At 42.9% G+C, this 24068-nt stretch overlaps 1 protein-coding gene across 1 annotated transcript in view; it reads left to right on the top strand.

The window, feature by feature from the left end:
• LOC134336900 (synaptonemal complex protein 2-like) overlaps window positions 1-24068 on the top strand; it is a 293594-nt gene that overhangs the window by 125653 nt on the left and 143873 nt on the right. Inside the window, exon 16 of the mRNA XM_063031521.1 lies at window positions 307-367. Within this exon, the coding sequence (XP_062887591.1) occupies window positions 307-367 (61 nt within the window). The remainder of the gene's footprint in view (window positions 1-306; window positions 368-24068) is intronic.

Here is a 24068-nt window from a genome sequence, read left to right as displayed (position 1 = left end):
TCAACCATATGTCATTGAATGGTAAAGTAGGCTTGGATTACCAATTAGATTGTCTGCTGAAATGGCCTGACAACCTATTCATTTTAAGGCTGATTAGAGGTGGACAATAAAGATTATTTTTTCCATCATGTCAGTGGTTGAACTTTCATTGCCTATTACATAATAGGAAATAAACTAATTTTAGTATTTACCTCTACAACAGACACAAGTGAAATAACTGAACATTATTTTAAGAAAGTTATGTGTAATTTGATTGTAGCTTCTTTAATGTGGTTGCCTGATAAATAAGTTGATTTCTGCCAACAGTGCACTTGATGTCTACAGTTTTGATGACAGCTTCATAGTTGAACCCACTGTATCACTGGGGGTAAGTCTGCCTGTTTCTGTTCAAATAAGTGGTTTACAGTAGTCTGTCGCATATTTCAACATTCTTTAGTCAAGAATGCTGTCTTATAAAATAAAGCAAAACAGAATATCTTGAATCACAGCAGGATAAATATTGCTTTTAACGCTATATTACATTACTGAGTCCTCTGATTCACATCTTTGTCTGACTTGTACAGACAAATCACAAATTGCATCAAGCAGTCTGGCAGATTGGTTCACCATTTTTCCTGTTCTTCTTTCTCCATAATATTACTTGTGATAAGAAATGTTAAGAGTTTCTAAGCTGAAAAACACCGCTGTCTTTGCTTATCTACATGAATACATTGTAACCAAAAACACTTACTTGTGCCTGCACATAGGTTCAACAGAATCATGAAATTCTTTACTTTAATAAAAAAAACCTGAAAGACAATATCTTGAAAGAATAATTTAAAAACCAGCATCTGTTGTTTTTAACAGATTAAAAACATTATATACATATATTGTAGGCAATACTTTTACAGGTGTAATCAATTCCTGTCGGTTGTTTTACCACTTTTCTGCAGTTTGCAATCCATGCAAATATCCTGGGTGGCAAAGGAGTTCTAATTTCTCTTATACTTTAGAACTGCTGTCTAATGCATTGACAATGCAAGGAGCAGTTTTTGTCTAACTTGCATCTAAAATTGCATGCAATGCAGGAGAATTGATGTTGAACAAATATCGTACTGTATAAGCATTGGAGGGTAAAGGAGGAGGTAAAGCTGAGTATCATCGGCATACATGTGAAAAATCACACTTTTTCCATTGACATTGTGGAAACCCCCATTGCTTTGGAAAACAAAGGAGTAATCTTTTGGGAACATCAGGTATTATCAAGGACGTGTTTGAAAAGAAGGAAATGGTGTGTATCTGTGGTGTTGATTGAATGGATAAGGATTGAAAACAGACAGATGTGGTCCTGTGCAGCAAAATGAAAGGGAAGAGGTTTTGGACAAAATGATATGGTAAGCTGTATTGCAGGCTTTAGTCAGAAAGATAAATGAGCAATAGGTTTTCTTTCCCAAAATACCTGATAGAAATAGCAATAAAAAAAAGGGAATATCATGAATCTAATGCACTGAAAGCGATGCTGATAATGGCCACTATAGGAAGCACCGATCAGTGACACTGACAGAAGCACCGATCAGTGACACTGACAGAAGCACTCACAAGACTGATTGACTGGGAATAGTGCAGTCTTGAACAAAACACCAATAAAACATTGAAGCCACACACATCAAAGTTGCTGATGAACACAGCAGGCCAGGCAGCATCTCTAGGAAGAGGTACAGTCGACGTTTCAGGCCGAGACCCTTCGTCAGGTCTAACTGAAGAAAGAGCTAGTAAGAGATTTAAAAGTGGGAGGGGGAGATCCAAAATGATAGGAGAAGACAGGAGGGGGAGGGATGGAGCCAAGAGCTGGACAGGTGATTGGCAAAAAGGGTATGAGAAGATCATGGGACAGGAGGCCCAGGGAGAAGGAAAAGGGAGAGGGGAGGGAAAAGCCCAGAGGATGGGCAAGGAGTATAGTCAGAGGGACAGAGGGAGAAAAAGGAGAGTGAGAGAAAGAATATGTGTATGTAAATAACGGATGGGGTATGAGGGGGAGGTGGGGCATTAGCGGAAGTTAGAGAAGTCAATGTTCATGCCATCAGGTTGGAGGCTACCCAGACGGAATATAAGGTGTTGTTCCTCCAACCTGAGTGTGGCTTCATCTTTACAGTAGAGGAGGCCGTGGATAGACATATCGGAACGGGAATGGGATGTGGAATTAAAATGTGTGGCCATTGGGAGATCCTGCTTTCTCTGGCGGACAAAGCGTAGGTGTTCAGCAAAACGATCTCCCATTCTGCGTCGGGTCTCGCCAATATATAGAAGGCCACATCAGGAGCACCGGACACAGTATATCACCCCAGCCGACTCACAGGTGAAGTGTCGCCTCACCTGGAAGGACCTTCTGGGGCCCTGAATAGTGGTAAGGGAGGAAGTGTAAGGGCATGTGTAGCACTTGTTCCGCTTACAAGGATAAGTGCCAGGAGGGAGATCAGTGGGGAGGGATGGGGGGGACGAATGGACAAGGGAGTTGCGTAGGGAGTGATCCTTATGGAAAGCGGGGGGGAGGGGGAGGGAAAGATATGCTTAGTGGTGGGATCCCGTTGGAGGTGGCGGAAGTTACGGAGAATAATATGTTGGACCCGGAGGCTGGTGGGGTTGTAGGTGAGGACCAGGGGAACCCTATTCCTAGTGGAGTGGCGGGAGGATGGCGTGTGAGCAGATGTGCGTGAAATGGGGGAGATGCGTTTGAGAGCAGAGTTGATGGTGGAGGAAGGGAAGCCCCTTTCTTTAAAAAAGGAGGTCATCTCCCTCGTCCTGGAATGAAAAGCCTCATCCTGAGAGCAGATGCGGCGGAGACGGAGGAATTGCGAGAAGGGGATGGCATTTTTGCAAGAGACAGGGTGAGAAGAGGAATAGTCCCGATAGCTGTGAGAGTCAGTAGGCTTATAGTAGACATCAGTAGATAAGCTGTCTCCAGAGATAGAGACAGAAAGATCTAGAAAGGGGAGGGAGGTGTCGGAAATGGATCAGGTAAACTTGAGGGCAGTGTGAAAGTTGGAGGCAAAGCTAATGAAGTCAATGAGCTCAGCATGCGTGCAGGAAGCAGCGCCAATGCAGTCGTCGATGTAGCGAAGGAAAAGTGGGGGACAGATACCAGAATAGGTTTGGAACATAGATTGTTCCACACACTATGCCCCTTGCCCATCCTCTGGGCTTTCCCCCCACCCCTCCTTTTCGTTCTCCCTGGGCCTCCTTTCCCATGATCCTCTCATACCCCTTTTGCCAATCACTTGTCCAGCTCTTGGCTCCATCCCCCCCCCCCCCTGTCTTCTCCTATCATTTTGGATCTCCCCCTCCCCCTCCCACTTTTAAATCTCTTACTAGCTCTTTCTTCAGTTAATCCTGACGAAGGGTCTCGGCCTGAAACATTGACTGTACCTCTTCCTAGAGATGCTGCCTGGCCTGCTGCGTTCACCAGCGACTTTGATGTGTGTTGCTTGAATTTCCAGCATCTGCAGAATTCCTCATGTTTGCATTTTTAAATAAAACATTGAATGTGTCTGCACCGATGCTGTAACTCTACAGGTTGCAAAGGTTATTTGTACAGTGGAATGCAAATGTTTGGGCAAACCTGGTCGAAATTTCTGTTACTGTGAATAGCTAAGCGAATAAATGATGAGCTGATTTCCAAAAGTTAAAGATGACACATTTCTTTAATATTTTAAGCAAGATTACTTTTTATTTCCATCTTTTACAGTTTCAAAATAACAAAAAAGGAAAAAGGCTCGAAGCAAAAGTTTGGGCACGCTGCATGGTCAATACTTAGTAACACCCCCTTTGGCAAGTATCACAGCTTGTAAGTGCTTTTTGTAGCCAGCTAAGAGTCTTTCAATTCTTGTTTGGGGGATTTTCGCCCATTCTTCCTTGCAAAAGGCTTCGAGTTCTGTGAGATTCTTGGGCTGCTCCTTGGAGCTCTATCCACAGATTTTCAGTGATGTTTAGGTCGGGGGACTGTGAGGGCCGTAGCAAAACCTTCAGCTTGTGCCTCTTGAGGTGGTCCTTTGTGGATTTTGAGGTGTGTTTAGGATCATTATCCTGTTGTAGAAGCCATCCTCTTTTCATCATTTTTACAGATGGTGTGACGTTTGCTTCCAGAATTTGCTGGTATTTAATTGAATTCATTCTACCCTCTACCAGTGAAATGTTCCCTGTGCCACTGGCTGCAACACAAGCCCAAAGCATGATCGATCCACCCCCGTGTTTAACAGTTGGAGAGATGTTCTTTTCCAGAAATTCTGCACCCTTTTCTTTCTCCAAACATACCTTTGCTTATTGCGGCCAAAAAGTTCTATTTTAACTTCATCAGTCCATAGGACTTGTTTCCAAAATGCATCAGGCTTGTTTAGATGTTCGTTTGCAAACTTCTGACGCTGAATTTTGTGGTGAGGACGCAGGAAAGATTTTCTTCTGATGACTCTTCCCTGAAGGTCATATTTGTGCAGGTGTCACTGCACAGTAGAACAGTGCACCACCACTCCAGAGGTCTGCTAAATCTTCCTGTTCTTTTGCAGTCAAACGGGGGTTTTGATTTGCCTTTCTAGCAATTCTACGAGCAGTTCTCTCGAAAAGTTTTCTTGGTCTTCCAGACCTCAACTTGACATCCACCATTCCTGTTAACAGCCATTTCTTAATTACATTATGAACTGAGGAAACGGCTACCTAAAGACGCTTTGCTGCCTTCTCCTGCTTCGTGGGCATCATTTGTTTTAATTTTCAGAGTGCTAGGCAGCTGCTCAGAGGAGCCCATGGCTGCTGATTATTGGGATAAGGTTTGAGGAGTCAGGGTATTTATAAAGCTTTGAAATTTGCATCACCTAGCCTTTCCTAATGATGATTGTGTACAAACCATAGCCCTAACAAGCTAATTAAGGTCTGAGACCTTGGTAAAAGTTATCTGAGAGCTCAAATTTCCTGGGGTGCCCAAACTTTTGCATGGTGCTCCTTTCCTTTTTTACCCCACTCTAAAATTGTACAAAACAAAAATAATACACTAATCTTGCTTAAAATGTTGAAAAGAATGTTTCATCTTTAACTTTATGACTTTTGGAGATCAGTTCATCTTCTACTCACTGAACTATTCACAGTGACAGAAATTTTGACCAGGATGCCCAAACTTTTGCATATCACTGAATAAACATAAAATCATAGCAGGGAATTCATTTTGAAAAAAGGGCTTATCTTTAGAGGCTAAAGTACTGTCCAGAATTTATCCAGTTCCTGAATTATAAATATCATCTTTAGACCTTTCAAATAAATTTAAAATAGCAAGAGCATAACTGCTTAATTTCCATGTTAGAACATTTACAAAAATATTTCTTGAATCTTGAATTGGGCGGCCATGATAGTAGCACTGACTGCCATATTATCATCATCATCATCAGGTGCCATGCCCAGTTTGAGCTTTGACTGCCATGGCCCATACACTCTTGTTTCAGGTCAAGTGGATCAATTCACTGGTATTCATTTCCAATTCTCTGGCTGCTGTCTCCATCATCATTTGTCTTTGCCTTCCTTTTGACTTCTTCCCTTCAATCTTTCCCATGATTACCATGCATTCTAACTCCTCTTTCCTAATCACATGTCCAATGTAATCACACGTAACAATGAAGTTACATTGCCTTTTCATGATCTCATACATATTTCTCATTTTGTACTTGCTCTGTTCATGGCATTCTCGTTAGATATTCGTTTCATCCATTATATTCTTTGCATCCTCCTCAAAAACCACATCTCTGTTGCTTCAATTCATTTCCTCATGTTACTAGATATTGTCCGACATTCTGATCCATATAACATAACCTGATAAACGTAACATTTCAGTACTCTGAGGCAGGTTGTCATGCCTAGTTTAGTGTTGGTCATATACAGTGCCTATAAAAAGTATTCACCCCTTTGGAAGTTTTCATGTTTGTTTTTTGTTTTACAACATTGAGTCACAGTGGATTTAATTTGGCTATTTCACACTGATCATCAGAAAAAGACTCGAGTCAAAGTGAAAACTGATCTCTACAAAGTGATCTAAATTAATAAAACACAAAATAGTTATTCACCCTCTTCAAGTCAGTATTTGGTAAATGCATGTTTGGCAGCAATTACGGCCTTGAGTCTGTGTGGATAGCTCTCTATCAGCTTTGCACATCTAGACATTGCATGTTTTCCCCATTCTTCTTTACAAAGCTGCTCATGCTCTGTCAGATTGCATGGGGATCATGAAATAACTGCCCTTTTCGAGTCCAGCCACAAATTTCAATTAAATTGAGGTCTGAACTCTGACTTGGCCACTCCAGGACATTAACTATGTTGTTTTAAAGCCATTCCTTTGTAGCTTTGGCTTTATGCTTGTGGTCATTGTCATGCTGGAAAACAAATCTTCTCTTGCAGACTGTATCAGGTTTTACCGCATTCGTTTTACCTATTGTTTTCACAAACCTTCCAGGGCCTGCTGTAGTGAAGCATCCCCACAACATGATGCAACCACCACCATGCTTCACAGTAGGGATGGTGTGTTTTTGATTATGTGCGGTGTTTGACTTGCACCAAACATAGCTTTAAGTCTGATGGCCAAAATGCTCAATTTTGGTTTCATCAGACCATAGAACCTTCCAGCTGACTTCAGAATCTCCCACATGCCTTCCGGCAAACTCTAGCCAAGATTTCATGTGAATTTTTTTCAACAGTGGCTTTCACTTTGCCACTCTCCCATAAAGTTGTGACTGGTGAAACACCTGGGCAACAGTTGTAAGTGCTGTCTCTCCCATCTTAGCCACTAAAGCTTGTAAGTCCTTCACAGTTGTCAGAGGCCTCCCGCAGTAGTCCCCTTCTTGCATGGTCACTCAGTTGTTGGGGATGGCCTGCTCTAGGCAGATTTGCAACTGCGCCATATTCTTTCCATTTCTTGATGATTAACTTAACTGTAATCCAAGGGATATTCAGTGAACATAGAACATTACAGCACAGTACAGGCCCCACGGCCCACAATGTTGTGCTGACCCTCAAACGCTGCCTGCCATATAAACCCTGACCTTAAATTCCTCCATATACCTGTCTAGTAGTCTTTTAAATTTCACTAGTGTATCTGCCTCCACCACTGACTCGGGCAGTGCATTCCACGCACCAACCACTCTCTGAGTAAAAAACCTTCCTCTAATATCCCCCTTGAACTTCCCACCCCTTACCTCAAAGCCATGTCCTTTTGATTGAGCAGTGGTGCCCTGGGGAAGAGGCACTGGCAATCCACTCTATCTATTCCTCTTATTATCTTCTACACCTCTATCATGTCTTCTCTCATCCTCCTTCTCTCCAAAGAGTAAAGCCCTAGCTCCCTTAATCTCTGATCATAATGCATACTCTCTAAACCAGGCAGCATTCTGGTGAATCTCCTCTGTACCCTTTCCAGTGCTTCCACATCCTTCCTATAGTGAGGTGATCAGAACACAGTACTCCACGTGTGGCCTAACCAGAGTTTTATAGAGCTGCATCATTACATCGCGACTCTTAAACTCTATCCCTCGACTTATGAAAGCTAACACCCCATAAGCTTTCTTAACTACCCTATCCACCTGTGAAGCAACTTTCAGGGATCTGTGAACATGTATCCCGAGATCCCTCCCTCTGCAGCACGCGCCCCGAGCAGCCGCTCTCCTCGGATTCGGAACGGCATTCTCGCCAGCATTGCTTTAACACGAGCCTGTGAGCAGTCATTTGCAAGATGAGTTCTATGGTGTCAGAAAAGTCTGAAAGAGCTCATAATGGTGTTACACTTCACATAAAACTAGCCATAATTAAGTGTTTCGATCTTGGTGAACGAAGCAAGGACAAAGTGAGTTTGGCTTGTGGAAGCTGACGAAGATGATGCTGAAGAGGTTTTGGCATCCCATGACCAAGAACTGATAGATGAAGAGCTGATGCAATTGGAAGAGGAAAGGATGACAATCGAAACCAAATGAGTAATGATAAAGTATGACTTCCAATTTTGAAAGGGTACGTAGGTTTAGGGGATATTTGCAAGATTCTCTGAGTCCTTATAAAGAACTGTATGATAGAAAAATGTGCGAGGCTCAGCAGTCAAGCAAGCCTTCCACATCAGCCACAGCAGACAACGAACCTTGACCTTTGACATTGAGGCGGGCAGTCATAGGAGAAGATGAGCTGCCTGCTCTAATGGAAATAGACGAGATGACACCCCAGTGTCCCACCACCCCAACACCCAGGCCGCGGACAGATACTGTACCGATTCGCGGAGAATGCAGCAGTAGCCGGGAGGCACACACCACATCTTTAAGAAAAAAGCCAAAATAAACATGCTAATTAATTAGGTGCCGCCCCACACGTAATTGTCGGCCCAGATCAGAAGCGATGATCTGGCCCAAAAATTACGTGTCGGGCAGCACGTAATTAATTAGCATGTTTATTTCGGCTTTTTGCTTAAAGATGTGCTGGGTGCGTCCCAACTACCGCTGGACCCCTGCGTGCTTCGCGGCAATGTATCAGTTGGTGGCCCGGAGGGTGGGGGCCACTGCACCACCCAGCCTGCGACGACTCAGTCTAACACACCATCATCAGTGTGCTCGGCGCTACTTTCCCAATTCCGGTAAGTGATACTATACTGTACATACATTATTTCTACTTTATATAGGCTGTGTATTTTTATGTGTTATTTGGTATGATTTGGTAGCTTCATAGTTTAAAGATTACTGGAGAGCGCTTGCTCTGTGTTTTTGCCAACAGCGCTTGCGTGAGATTTTCTGCCGACGGTGCTTGCGTGAGATTTTCGCTACGGAGATCTGTGCCAGCAATGATTGTGGAAAAGTATTTCTACTTTATATAGGCTGTGTATTTATTATATCATTCCTACTTTTACTATATGTTACTGTTATTTTAGGTTTTATGTGATGATTTGGTAGGTTATTTTTGGGTCTGCGAACGCTCACGAAATTTTCCCATATAAATAGATGGTAATTGCTTCTTCGCTTTACGACATTTTGGCTTACAAACTGTTTCATAGGAATGCTGTACCTTCGGATGGGGTGGGGGGGGGGGAACCTGTATACCTAAACACTTAATCATAATTTTCTTAAATGCCTGCAGTGATTGAACCTTCACAGGCCTCATGATAAAAGAAAATGCAAAAATTCACTACTTATTGAGTGGAAAATTTTCTTCTTATCACTGTTATGGATGATCTCTAAATTTGATGCGATGATGCCCCCTCTTTCCATATACCTGGTTCTAGATAACCTTGGACATCAGCTCCATATCATTTGCCCTCTCAACCCAATAGGAATACTTAAATGAGATCCCTTTCATTCTTCTAAAATCAAGAGAATGTAAATCTAATCTATTTAATCTTTTGTTGTATGACTAATCCACTATTGCAGGAATCAATCTGATGAACGTTTGCTGTGCTCTGATATATTTTATTAATCAGAGATTAGACCATACAATATTTCAGTTATCTCACCAGTTCTTTAGTTGGAGCAAAATGTCTCTACTTATACTCAAATCCTCTTGCAATAAACGGAAATAACATTTTCCTTCCTACATGCTCGCAAAAGCTGCATATTAGCTTTCAAGTCATTGGTGCATAAGGACTCGCAGGTTATGAACACCAACATCTTCCAATCACCATATGAAGACAACTCTGATCTACCAAATTATCAATTAATATATTTACTTTGAAACTAATGGCACTATGATTACTAGATGCAAAGTGTTCCCCTACACAAACGTCTGTCATCTGCCCTGACTCATTTCCTAATAGCAGATCAAGTATTACATACACTCTCATTGGGACTTCCATGTTTCTATTAAGGCAACTTTCCTGAACACATTTGACAAGCTGTATCCCTTTTACAGTATGAGAGCCCCAGACAATATGTGGAAAGTTAAAATCACCTACTATACAACTTTGTTTCTTGCAATAGTCTGCAATATCTTTACAAATTTGTTCCTCTAATCCCTGCAGACTGTTGGGTGGTTTATAATATAGCCCATTAATTTGGTCATACCTTTCTTATTCCTCAGTTCCACCTCATAAAGCCTCACTAGAAAAGTTCTCCAGTCTGTCCTGACTGAGCATGTCTGTCCTGACATTTTACCTGACTAGTAACGCCATCCCTCCAACTCTGCTGTGTGTAAAACAACAGAACCCTGGAATATTGAGCTGCCAGTTCTACCCCTCCTGCAACCACAAGTTTCACAAATGGCTACAATATCATAATTCCATATGTTGATTCATGCTTTGAGCTCATCTTCCTTTCCTACAATTGAAATTGAAATATATGCAGCTCAGAACATTAGTTGCACCATGCTCAAGCATTTGATTCCTGACTTTGTCTGAGGTCCTAACATCTGTCTCCACAACCTTCCCACAATCTATTATGGTTCCCATTCCCCTGCAACTCTAGTTTAACACCCAGCCCCCTCTCACCCCACCCTCTCCATGCAGCACTAGCAAATCTTACCATTAGGATTTTGAATTATGTCCAATCAGTGAACGGGAGTGCAAGAAAAAGAGGCGACTTCGCACAGGTCTGAGATTGAAGGTTTAAAAAAAAACAGTGCTTTGCAGCAGTTTTTGGAGTTTGAACTGTGCCCATTCAGTGAATGGGATCAATTGGCAAGGACAAATTAAAATAAGGCAGGGTCAAGCGGAGCAACCATTATGTGAGTGGACCAGAGTTAGAATGATGAGGCATTGACTTTAGCTCATCAGGCTTGGGCGAGGTAAGTATGTGGAAAGTTTCTTTTTTTTTCTTTTTTATTCCTTGTCTGTTAGGGTAGAATTAGAGCAGTGAAAATGGTTCTGGGGTGGGTTGTGTTCTTTGTGTGAGATGTGCGATTTCTGGAAGACTTCCAGTCTCCCAGATGACCAAAGATGCACCAGGTGCAGCGAGCTGCAGCTCCTGTGGGAACTGTTAAGGAACTGGAGCTGCAGCTTGATGAACTTTGGTTCATATAGGAGACTAAGGAAATTATAAATATGAACTACAGGGAAGAAATCATCCCTGGGTTGCAGGAGGCAGGTAAATAGATGACAGTCAGGAGAAGAAAGGGAAATAGGCAGCCAGTACAGGGTTACCCCTGTGGCCATTCACCTAAATAATAAGTACTCAGTTTTGGATATTGTTCAGGGGGACGACATACCGGGGGAAGCCACAGTGATTGGGTCTCTGGCACTGAGTCTCGTGCTGTGGTTTAGAACAGAAGAGAGGTGAAAATGACTGAGTAGTGATAAGAGATTCCATAGTTAGAGGAATAGAGATGAGATTTTGTGGATGCATAGAGACACCCAGATGGTATGCTGGCTCCCAGATGCCAGAGTCAGAGATCAGGTCCACGGCATTCTAAAGGGGAAGGGTGAGCAGCCAGAAGTCTTGGTCTGTATCGGCACCAATGACATTCATAGGAAAGTCAAGGAGGTCCTGAAGAGAGATTGTAGGGAGCTGGGTAGAAAGCTGAAAGCAAGACCTCCAGGGTAGTAATCTCTGGATTGCTGCCTGTGCCATGCACCAGTGAGGGTAAGGATAAGAACACTTGGCAGATAAATGTATGACTAAGGAACTAGTGCAGGGGGCAGGGGTTCAGATTTCTGGATCATTGGGATCTCTTTTGGGAAAGCTATGACCACGGACAAATTACACCCGAGGGGGACCAATATCCTTGCAGGTAAGATTGCTAGAGTTGTTCAGGAGGGTTTAAACTAATCTGGCAGGGGGATGGGAGCCAGAGTAATAGGGATGAGGATGGGGCAGTTGGTTTACAAACAGAGACAGTGTGTGGTTGGACTATTAGCAAGGACAGGTTGATGATAGGTCAAAAGTGCAGTCAGTGGGATGGGTTGTAGTGTAAAAGGGGGAAAAATTGGAAAGGGTGATGAATGCAGGACTGAAGTGTATTCAGATATAACACCACAATATACAGAATAAGGTAGATGAACATTTCTAAGGTTGGAGATTGTGGCTGAAAGAAGATTATAACTGGGAGCTTAACATTCAAGGATACACATTCTATCAAAAGAACAGGCAAGTAGACAGAAGGGGTACAGTGGCTCTGTTAGTAAAAACTGAAATCAACTCTTTAGAAATTGGTAATATAGGATCACAAAGTGTAGAATCATTGTCAGTAGACCTAAGAAACTGCAAGAGTATAAAGACCCCAATGGGAGTTGTATACAGACCACTGAACAGTACCAACGATGTTGACTACAAATTACAATGGAAGATAGAAAATGCATGTTAACAGGGCAATGTTAGGAAAGTCTGGTTGGTGCTGGATCCATGGGCTTTTTAGAGCAGGTTGTGATTGAGCACACTAGGGTGTTGTGCAATGAACTGGAATTGATTAGAGAACTTAAGATAAAGGAACCCTTAGGGTCCTGAGGTCATTAAATGATAGAATTCTCCATGCAATATGAGAGGATGAAGCTAAAGTCAGATGTATCAGTATTACAGTGGAGTAAAAGGTATTACAGAGACATGAGTGAAGCTGGCCAAAGTTGATTGGAAGGGAACGCTAGCAGGGATGACTGCAGAGCAGCAATGGCTGGAATTTCTCTGAGGCAGAAGAGATTGGGGAGGCATTAGTAATGATCTTTCAAAAGTCAATAGATTCAGGCATGGTTCTGGAGAATGGAAAATTGCAAATGACACTCCACTCTTTAAGAAGAGAGCGAAACAAAAGAAGGGAAATTATAGGCCAGTTAGTCTGACTTTGGTGATTGGGAAGATGATGGATGTGGTTTTGGGGTATGGGGGAACATGATAAAATATGCTGAAGTTAGTATGGTTTCTTTAAGGGAAAATCTTGCCTGACAAATCTTGGAATTCTTTGAAGAAGGAATAAGCAGAATAGACAAAAGATAGGTGTTGTGTACTTGGATTTTCAGAAGGCCTTTCACAAGGTGCCACACATGAGGCTGCTTAACAAGTTAAGAACCCATGTATTACAGGAAGGATACTAACATGGATAAAGCAGTGGCAGATTGCAAGAGGCAAAGAGTTGGAATAAAGGGAGCCTTTTCTGGTTGGTTGCCAGTGTCTAGAGGTTTTTCACAGGGGCATGTGTTGAGACTACGTCTTTTTACTTTATACGTCAATGATTTGAATGGTGGAGTTGATGGCTTTGTTACAAAGTTTGCAGAAGATACAAAGATAAGTGGAGGGGAAAGTGGTTTTGAGGAAGTAGAGAGGCTACGAAAGGACTCAGACACATTCGGAGAATGGGCAAAGAAATGGCAGGTGGAATACAGTGTCAGGAAGTGTGTATGGTCCTGCACTTTGGTAGGAGAAATTAAAGGGTTGACTGTTTTCTAAATGGAGAGAAAATACAAAAATTCAGGCATAAAGGATTCTTGAGAGTCCTTGTGCAGGATTCCCTAAAGATTAAATTGCAGGTTGAGTCAGTGGTGAGTAAAGCAAATGCAATGTTAGAATTCATTTCAAGAGGACTAGAATATAAAAGCAAGGATATAACGTTGATGTTTTATAAAGCACTAGTGAGAACGCACATGGAGTATTGTGAGTAAGTTTGGATTCATTATCTAGGAAAGGATGTGCTCACATTGGAGAGGGTTAAAAGGAGGTTCTTGAAAATAATTCTGGGATTGAAAGGCTTGTCTTATGAGGAGCATTTGATGGCTCTGGGCCTGTACCCACTGGAATTCAGAAGAATGAGTGGGGGTTGGGAGGGGGATCTCATTGAAACCTATCGAATCGTGAAAGGACGCGGTAAGGTGGATGTCAGAGGATGTTTCCTATGGTGAAGGAGCCTCAGATTAGAGGACACAGCCTCAGAATAGATGGACATTCATTTTTTTTTAGCCAGAGAGTGGTAAATCTTTGGAATTCATTGACACTGGTGGCAGTGGAGGCAAATTCATTGGGTATATTAAAGGCAGAGGTCGATAGATTTTTGATTAGTCAAGGCATGAAGAGTTACGGGGAGAACACAGGAGATTGGGACTGAGAGGGAAATGGATCAGCAATGATGAAATGGTGAAGCAGGTACGATGGCCAAATGGCCTCATTCTGCAGCTTTTTCTTATGGTCTGATTAGTCCCCATCCGGTTCAGGTGTACAGATCCCTGGAAGAGAGCCCAACAGTCCAAAAATTCGACATCAACTCCTTAGCCACATGTTAAAACTGTATGTTCTTCCTATTTCTTACCTCACTAGCATGTGGCATGGATAGCAACCCTGAGATCACAACCCTGGAGGTCCTATCCTTTAACTGAGCACCTAACACCCTGAACTCATTTTGCAGGAGCTCGTCAACCATCCTACCCATGTCATTGGTACTGGCATGGACCACGACCTCCGGCTGCTCACCCTCCCAGTTAAAAATGCCGAGAACTCGATCTGAGATGTCTCAGGCCCTGGCACCCGAGAGGCAACGTACCATCCAGGAATCTCGTTCTTGTCCACAGAACCTCCTTTTTGTTCCCTCTTCTCCCCACTTCCCTTCTGAGTCACAGAGCCAGAGACCTGACCGCTGTAACTTTTCTGTTCTGTGTCATCCCCTCTAACAGTATCCAAAGTGGTATACCTGTTGTTGAGGGGGATGGTTAACAAGGGTACTCTGCACTGGCTGTTTAATCCCTTTCCCTTTCTTGACTATCACCCAGTGGCCTGTGTCCTGTAGCTTGGGTGTAACTACTTCTCTATATGTCCTATCTATCACTTTCTCAGCTTCTCAAATGAACCAGAATTCATCCAATTCCAGCTTCACCTCCTGGATGCACTTCTTGCAGGTGAAGTTGTCGAGGGACACTGGAAGTCTCCCTTCCTTCCTAAATTCTTAATACAAGAGGAGGATTCATCTATCCTGCCTTGCATCCCTACTGTTCTAACTGTGCAAATTCAAAGAAGGAAACAATAAACAGACTGAACAAAACCCTACCTGTAGCTTTTTCACATTCTCCCCTTGCTGAAGGCTCAGAGCTAAAGCATCAAATAACTGTCCTCTCCAACAATGGCCTTACTTTTATTTGTTCTTGCCAATCAATCCTGATCACTGATTGGCTGCTGTTTAAATACTAAACTGCTGTGAATTGATGCCTTATGTACTCTTTCAGCGAACATGAATAAGCTATGTCTTCTCTCACTTCTGATCACTGATGGGCCTCTGTTTAAACTTCAATCATCTTTCACAACTCAATATTCTTCACCCTTCAAACATCCTACACCACTCAATATTCTTCACTCTTCTTGCACCATTCATGTAGCCAGATAGGATTGAAAAGCAATGGTGAGAAAGATTCTACATTTTTTCCCTTATTTTCTCCGCCTGGGAAATATTTCATCAGGTGTTAAACATTCATTCTCTTCACTTCTAGTCCACCATGGCTACAGGATATTACCTATAAAATACATTGTAATTAACCCCTAGAAAGACAACCGGCACATACAAGCAGTTTGGCTGGCATGTCACAAAGAACTAAATGATTTTTTCCTCTTCTATACAGTATTGCCTTATCATTTTATGAATATATAAAAATATTAATATATTCTGCTTGTTGGGAGTTCAGAAACAGGGAGGTAGAAGATAGGCAGACATTTGGGCAGCACACTAGGGTAGCAATTAGCATAATACTATTACGATGGCAGCAACCCAGGTTCAAGTCTGCTGTCTCTCAGGAGTTTGTAGATTCTCGCCGTGTCCATGTGGGTTTCCTCCAGGTGCTCTAATATCCTCCCACATTCCAAAGACGTGCAGGTTCGTAGGCATAGTTGTTCACGTGGGTGTTATGGGCGGCACAGGCTTGTTGGGCTGGAAAGACCTATTACTGTACTATATTCTTACATAAAATAAAGAAATAACATTAATCCATCAGGAATTCAATAGAAATTGTTTGCCCAGTGAGTGATCAGAACATCAGACTCACCATCACAAAGCTTAATGACTTTTTCTCACTCTATTCCTATGAAAGATCATGAACTTGTATGTTACTTTATCCACAATTATCCTAGCAGCAGTGTACATTCCACTTCAGGCCAGCATCACACAGCTACTGGAGGACCTGAGTACTGTAATCAGCAGTCCCGAAACAACACACCTTGATGCCTTCCCTCTCATTACCAGGGATTGCAACCAGGCCAACTTAAGGAAGTCTCTGAACAAATACAGCCAACATATCACCTGTCTAACTTGAGAAGCCAGCACACTTGACCACTGTTATACCACCATCAAGAATGCACACTGTGTCATCCCACACCTGTCACTTTGGAAAGTCCAATCACCAGACTGTATTCTACTCCTGGCACATAGGCAGAGATTAAAGACTGCAGCACCAGTGGTGAGGATCAAGAAGGGGTGGTTAAGGGAGGTGGAGGAGTGCTTATAGGACTGCTTTAAATCCGTGGACTGGACAATATTCAGGGACTTAACTTCAAATCTGAATGAATGTGTACAGTTGTCACTGACTTCATCAAGACCTGTGTAAATGAGGATGTTTCTTTGGAAACATAACATTTGCAAACCAAAAGCCAAGGAAGAACTAAGAGATTTGTAGCTTGCTGCAGCATTGAAGACAGATGGTCCAGGACTATACAAGAAGTCTAGGTATGATATACAGAAGGCTATTTTAAGGTGAAAAACAACTCTGATTGAAGTTAGAGATGGAATCAGATGCACATCAGGGTTTGCAAGCCATTACTTTCTACAAGGCAAAACCTCGCATCATGAATGGCTGTGATGCTTTACTCCTGGTGACCCTGTGATCTCTGTTTTGGAGGCTAATGTCAGAACATCTTTCAAGAGGGTGAAGCCTCACAAGGCGTCAGGCTTGGCAGAGTATTGAAAAGCTGTGCCAACCAACTGGCGGGAATGGGGAATGTTCAAGGACATCTTCAGTTGGAGATACCCACCTGCTTAAAAAAAGGGCAACAATCATACCAGTGCACAAGAGAAACAAGGTGATCTGCCTGAACTACTATCACACAGTGGGACTCAGATCTACTGTGATTAAGTGCTTTGAGATGTTGATAATGGCCAGAATCAGCTTTTCTCAAAGCAAGGACCTGGACCTGATGCAATTTACCTATTGCCATAATAGGTTTACAGCAGATGCAATCTCACTAGCCCACCACTCAGCCTTGCACCACCTGAATGATAGCAATACCTATGCCAGGCTTCTGTTTATTGATTACAGCTTAGCAATCAACACCATCATACCCTCTGTACTCATCAACCATCACCAAAATTTGGGTCCCTGTGCCTACCTCTACAACTGGATCCTTGACTTCCTTATCGGGAGACCACAGTCAGTAATCAGAAATAGCATCTCCTCTTCACTGGAACATCTCAAGGATGTGTGCTTAGCCCACTGCTGTACCCTCTCTATACCCGGACTGTATGGCTGGACAGCTCAAATGGCATCTATAAATCTATTGATGACATCTATTGTTGGCAGAATTTCAGGTGGTGATGAGGAGATGTAGAAGAGTGAAATATATCAGTGGTGCATTCAATGTCAATAAGACCAAGAAATAGATTGTGGACTTCAGGAATAGGGAAGTCAGTGAAATACACATCAGTCCTCACTTAGGGTTCAGCAGTGGAAAGGGTGAGGTGTTTCAAGATCCTGGCTGTGAATATTTCTGAAGATTTACCCTGGGTCCAACATATTGATGCAATTACAAAGAAAGCACGACAGTGGCTCTATTTCATTAAGAATTTAATGAGAATTGGTATGTTACCAAAGACTCTAACAAATTCCTACAGGTGTAATGTGGATACAATTCTAACTAGTTGCATCACTATCTGGTATGGAGGACTCACTGTGCAGGATCACTTCTGGTAAGATAGCAGCATATTCACACAGAGCAATCTCTCAGGGGGCATCCAAAGGTGTTTTTTTTTGCTTTGTTAAATGTGTTTTTGATGATTGCAAGACAATTCTTCTCCAAGAACTTCGAAGTAACTGGATTGGTATCGCCAGTGGAGCCAACCAGGATGTTGGAGACAAAATTGAAAGATGGAATTGATGGCTTTGATGCAAAGTTTGCAGACAATATCAAAACAGGTGGAGGGTCGGGTAGTTTTGAGAAAGTAGAGAAGTTACAAATGTCTTAGAATAGGAGATTGGGCAAAGAAATGGCAGATGGAATACACTGTTGGGAACTGTATGGTCATGCACTTTGGTAGAAGCAATGAAAGGATTGACCATTTTCTAAATGGAGAGAAAATACAAAATAACTGAGGTGCAAAGGGACTTGGAAGCCCTTGTGCAGGATTTCCAATAGATTAACTTGCAGTTTGAGTCTGTGGTGAGGAAGGTAAATTCTACATTAGCATTCATTTCAAGAGGACTAGAGTATAAAAGCAAGAATGTATTGTTGAGATTTTATAAAGTGCTGCTGGGGCCTCACTTGGAGTTTTGTAAGCCCCTTATCATAGAAAGGATATGGTGAGACTGGAGAAGGATTCAAAGGAGGTTCACAAAAATGATTCCAGGATTGAATGGTTTGTCATATGGCGAGCATTTGATGGTTCTGGGCTTGTATTCACTGGAATTCAGAAGAATGGGGGGGACCTCATTGAAGCATATCAAATGGTGAAAGGCCTTGATAGAGTGGATGTTTCTTATGGTGGTAGAGTCTAAGACCAGAGGACACAACCTTAGAATAGAGGGATGTCCTTTGAGAACGGAGATGAGAAGGAATTTCTTGAGCCATAGAGTGATGAATTTGTGGAATTCTTTGCCACAGGCAACTGTGGGGGTCAAGTCTTGTGTGTATATTTAAGGCAGAGGTTGTTAGATTCTTGACTGGTCAAGGCATGAAAGAATATGGGAAGAAGGTGTGAGATGGGGGCTGAGAGGAAGATTGGATCAGCCATGATGAAATGGTGGAGTAGATTCAATGGGCCTAACAGCCTATTACTGCTCTTATATCTTATGGTCTAAGGAACCCACTGGGATGTCAGAGAAGGAGCCGGTGAAGTTGTTGAAGGTGCTGGCTGGGATGTCGAAGGAACTGGTTTGGGTTTGGAGGAGCAGACTTGGCTGTAGACCATATTGCTGCCTGTTACACTCAGGCATCAGAGTTGGTGCACGAAGGTGATGTGCGGTATAACTGTGGGAGATTGTCTCGGACATTTTAGTTACCATCACAAAACTCTGTTGGACAATGATGACGTAAGTTGTCTCAGACCTGCTACTCTTGTCAGGTGTGTGACAGATGACATAGAAGCTGTGTAGCCTCGGTGGTTGCAAGGACTTGGCCTCAAGCCACAGACTTGCCTTTTGCTGCAGACCAGGTGAGGAAACACCAGAGTTGGTGGAGCCTGGCCTCTCCCCTCGATACTGCCCTCTCATGTTCAAGCAGTGGAATGACAGGCTGATTGCATGTATCTGTGCACTGCCGGGGGACTGTACTATTGATTGCAGGACATGTTGCTGAAGATCTTGGGCTATGTTTTTTTTCACGTGAATATGCTTCTTTGCTCACTGTTTTTAATGTGCTATTTTGTTTGTTTTGCGCCTTTGCACCCAGAGTAACATTGTTTCGTTCACTGCATCTATTATGGTTGAATGATAATTAAACTTGATTTGATCAGAAAAATCTGCTGAAAGTTGTAAACTTAGCCGGCTCCATTGTGGGCACTAACCTTTCCAACATTGTAGATTCCTTCAGAAGGCGATGCCTCAAGAAGACAGAATCTATCAGTGAGAACCTCCATTACATAGGATGTGCCCTTTTCTCATTGCTACCATCAAGGAGGAGGTATAGGAACCTGAAGACACATACTTAATGTTTCAGGAACAGTTTCTTCTCCTCTGTCATTAGATTTCTGAGTGGACAATGGGCCTATGAACACTATCTCACATTTTTATTGCTCTTTTTTGCACTTCTTAATTTGTATATACATATATATTCTTATTGTAATTCATAGCTTTTAAAATATGTATTGCAGTGTACTGCTGCACAAAGCAACAAAACAATGCATTTCATGACATATGCTAGTGATATTAAACCTGATTCTGACCATTATGCTTACCAACATAACTGCTTTACGACAGATGTCATGGCATCTGTCATGCATTTTGCACTGACACATCTTGCAAACAAGAATACTCTTGTCTGAATGTTGTTTCTGGATTTCATTTTGGCATTCAACACTATTGTCCAACAGACCTTTGTGTTTAAACTACTACTTCTCAATCTAATAGAATACTGTACAAAAGGGTATTGAACTTCTTAACAAACAGAACAGACCTCAGATAGTCAGGATGCACATCATCTCCAACACAGATACCCCTCCGGTGATATGTGATGGGGCCCATTGCTATGCGCTCTGCTCACACATAACTGCATGGCCAAAATTTCTGAGTACATGTTAAGTTCACCAATACTATAACAGTGATGGGACTCATCACCAACAAGTTTATTTACAGTGTGTGTGTACATAGTTTTTAAAATAATTATTGTGTTTTTCATCTTACTGGGTTTTTTTGTGCTGTATCAGAACTGGAGTGACAATTATTTTGTTTTTGTTTACACTTGTCTTCTGGAAATGACATTAAACAATCTTGAATCTTGGCTTCAAAGCAAGAGAAAATCTGCAGATGCTGGAAATCCACATAATACACACAAAATGCTGGAGGAACTCAGCAGGACAAGCCGCGTCTATGGAAAAGAGTAATTAGTTGATATTTCAGGCCGAAACCCTTCACCAAGACGGGAAAAAAAGAGATAAGTCAGAATAAGGAAATGGTGGGAGGGAAGGAAGAAGTACAAGGTAGTAGGTGATAGGTGAAACCGGAAGAGGGACAGCGGTGAAGTAAAGAGCTGGGAAGTCAGTTGGTGAAAGAGATAAAGGGCTGGAGAAGGGGAAATCTGATGGGAGAGGACAGAAGGCCATGGAAGAAAGGGAAGGAGGAGGAGCACCAGAAGGAAGTGATGGGAAGGTAAGGAGATAAGGTGAGAGAGGAAAATGGGAATGTGGAATGATGAAGGGGGGTTGCTGTAGTAGTCTTGAACCAGAAGTTCAAGAAATTGTTCATGCCGTCAGGTTAGAGGCTACCCATACAGGACATAAGGTAGTACTCCTCCAACATTCGTGTTGCCTCATCACGGCAGCAGAAAAACCATGGATTGAATGGGAGGTAGAATTGAAATGGGTGGCCACCAGGAGATCCTGCTTTTTCTGGAAGACAGAGCATAGGTGCTCGGTGAAGCAGTCTCCCAATCTACATCGGGTCTCACTGATATACAGGAGGACCACACTGGGAGCACCGGATACAGTAGATGATCCCAACAGACCCACAAGTGTCGCCTCGCCTGGAAGGACTGTTAGGTGCCCTGAACGGTAATGAGGGAGGAGATGTAGGGGCAGGTGTAAGTAGCACTTGTTCCATTTGCAAGGATAAATGCCAGAAGGGAGATCAGTTGGGAGGGATGAATGGACAAGGGAGTGATCCCTGCAGAAAGTGGGAGAAGGGGAAGATGTGCTTGGTGGTGGGATCCCATTGCAGATGGCAGAAGTTAAGGAGAATTACGTGCTAGACATGGAAATTGGTGAGGATGAGAGGAACCCTATCCCGGCTGGGGTGGTGGGTCAGTGGGGTGAGGGCAGACATGCATGAAATGGAAGAGATGCGGGTGAGGACAGCATTGATGGTGGAAGAAGGAAAGCCCCTTTCTTGGAACGAGGCATGATAGCGCAGGTGCATGAATGTCAGCGAGTTAGACTGGCAGGAAGAATTTTAAAAGAAGACAGCTTTATAGAGCAGTTGATAGAGTAGAGGGAGTCAGAGTAGGAAGACTTTGGGTCAACGGGGCTTAGGCAATAATGAGGCGAGGTAAGTTACTTGTGAAGAACAGGAATAAGGAGTATGTTTGTGAGGCCTGTGTTCTGTTTTGGGTGTCAGATGTGGGATGTCCATGAGACTCCCAGCCTTGTGGAAGGCCACACCTGTGCCAGGTGCGTTGAGCTGCATCTCCTTAAGAACTGGGTTAGGGAACTGGAGATGCAGCTCAATGACCTTCGTCTGGTCAGGGAAAGTGAGGAGGTGATACATAGGAGTGAGAGGCAAGTAGTCACACTGGGGCCTCCTAAGGTTTCTAAATTATGTCAATGGTATTGTGGCATCAAAATTTGTTTCCTCTCAGATTTTTTACCACGTTGATGTTAGTAAGACTGGCACTATTCACTTAAGGAATAAGCACCTTTTAACAAATTTAACAAGTATATTTCCTGCATTCTTAAGCAAAACAATTATTTGCACTGTTTTCATCCTCAAAATGACCCTCAGTCTAAGAAACCTAGCTTTAGGATGTTTGCAGACTGCCTCTACAGATATATACCAAAACTCATTGCAAGAACCCAAAGAAGGAAAAACTTCCAACTTTGGAAGGTGCATTGTGGGACTCCCAAAAATCAGTTATTCATAGAGGGAAGTCAAATGCACCCTTAACAATTTCCTGGTGTGTATGTTGTGTTGACTACAATAAGAGGCTACTTCATCCATACATTATTATTCAGAAGTCTCTGTACATTCCTCTGCCCCCGGTTGGATTTTGTCAAGCCCAATCCATCAGTGAAATACAAAATAATTTTCTGGTAATGCTCTATAGTATGAACAGGTGATGGTTGTTTCTAGTGTGACACTTTATGTTTGCTTCTGAGATTAGAACTGTAAGCAGTAATTCCCACAAGACAGCTCATCAAAGACTAAGTTCAAAGGCCAAAACGTAATGCTGCGGTCTATAAAATCTTGGTTAGCCCACATTTAGAATACTGTGGTCAGTTCTGTACACCTCATACGAAGCATGTGGGAGCTTTAGAGAGAACACAGTGGAGATTTATCAGGATGTTGCCTGGATTAGAGAACTTGTCTTATGAGGAAAGGTTGAGCTAGCTAAGGTTTTTCTCTTTAGAGTGGAGGAGGATGAGGCATGACTTAATAAAGTTATAAGGGAAATATGAGGCATAGGTAGAGTGGAACACACAAAATACTGGAGGAACTTAGCAGGTCAAGCAGCATCCATGGTAATGAATAAACAGATCTTTCTTCAGGAGGGGGCAGGATAGTGGAAGACAAAAGAATAAAAAGGTGGGGGAAAGGGAAAGGAGCATAGCTGAAGGTGTTTGGTGAAGTCAGGTAGGTAGGAAAGGTAAAGGGCTGGAGAAGAGAGTGGACCATAAGTGAAAGGGAACCCAGGGGATAGTAATAGGCAGGTGAGAAGAGGTAAGGAGTCAGAGTGGGGAATAGAAGGGGAGGGAGATTTTTTGTGAGGGAATATGAGGTGTGCTCCTCCACCTCGAGGTTGGCTCATCGTGGCACGAGAGGAGGCCATGCACCAACATACTGGAAATCGGAATTAAAATGTTTGGACACCAGGATGGTCCGTTTTTGGCGGATGAGCAGAGGTGCTCAACAAAGCATTCCCTGATTTACGACGTGTCATCAATGGAGAGGAGGCTGCATCAGGAGCACCAGACACAATTGAAGACCCTAGCAGATTCACAGGAGAACTGTTGACTTCCCGGAGTGGACTGATTGGGGCCCTGAATGGAGGTGAGGGAGAGGGTGAATGGGCAAGTATAGCACTTTGGCCACTTGCAGCGAGGATGATTAGTGGAGAATGATGAATGAACAACAGAATCACGGAGAGAGCAATCCCTGGGAAAAGCAAAGTAGTGGGAGGTAAAGATATATTTGGTGATAAGATCCCTTTGGAGATGGTAGACATTGCAGAGACTGATGTATTGGTTGCAGAGGCTCATGGGGTGGAGGAACTCTGTCACTGTTAAGGAGGCAGGAAGATGGGGTGGGCGCAGACATTTAAGAAATGGAAGAGATGCAGATGAGGGTGGCATCAATGGTGGAGGAAAGGAAACCCTGTTCTTTGGAAAAAGAAGGGCATCTCTGATGTCCTGCAAGGGGAAGCCCCATCCTGGGTGAATCTTTTTCACAGGATGGCTTATACGAAAGGTCATAATTTTCAGGTAATCTTAAGAAAGTATAGGGGGGATGATAGGGATAGGTTTTTGTTATACAGAGAATGGTGGGTGTGTGGTTTGTGCTGCCAGGGGGGTGG

Source organism: Mobula hypostoma, chromosome 2 (assembly GCF_963921235.1).
Source record: "Mobula hypostoma chromosome 2, sMobHyp1.1, whole genome shotgun sequence".
Taxonomy (NCBI): Eukaryota; Metazoa; Chordata; class Chondrichthyes; order Myliobatiformes; family Myliobatidae; genus Mobula; species Mobula hypostoma.
The sequence above is the reverse complement of the archived record's forward strand: the minus strand, read 5'-3'. Positions and strand labels throughout refer to the sequence as shown.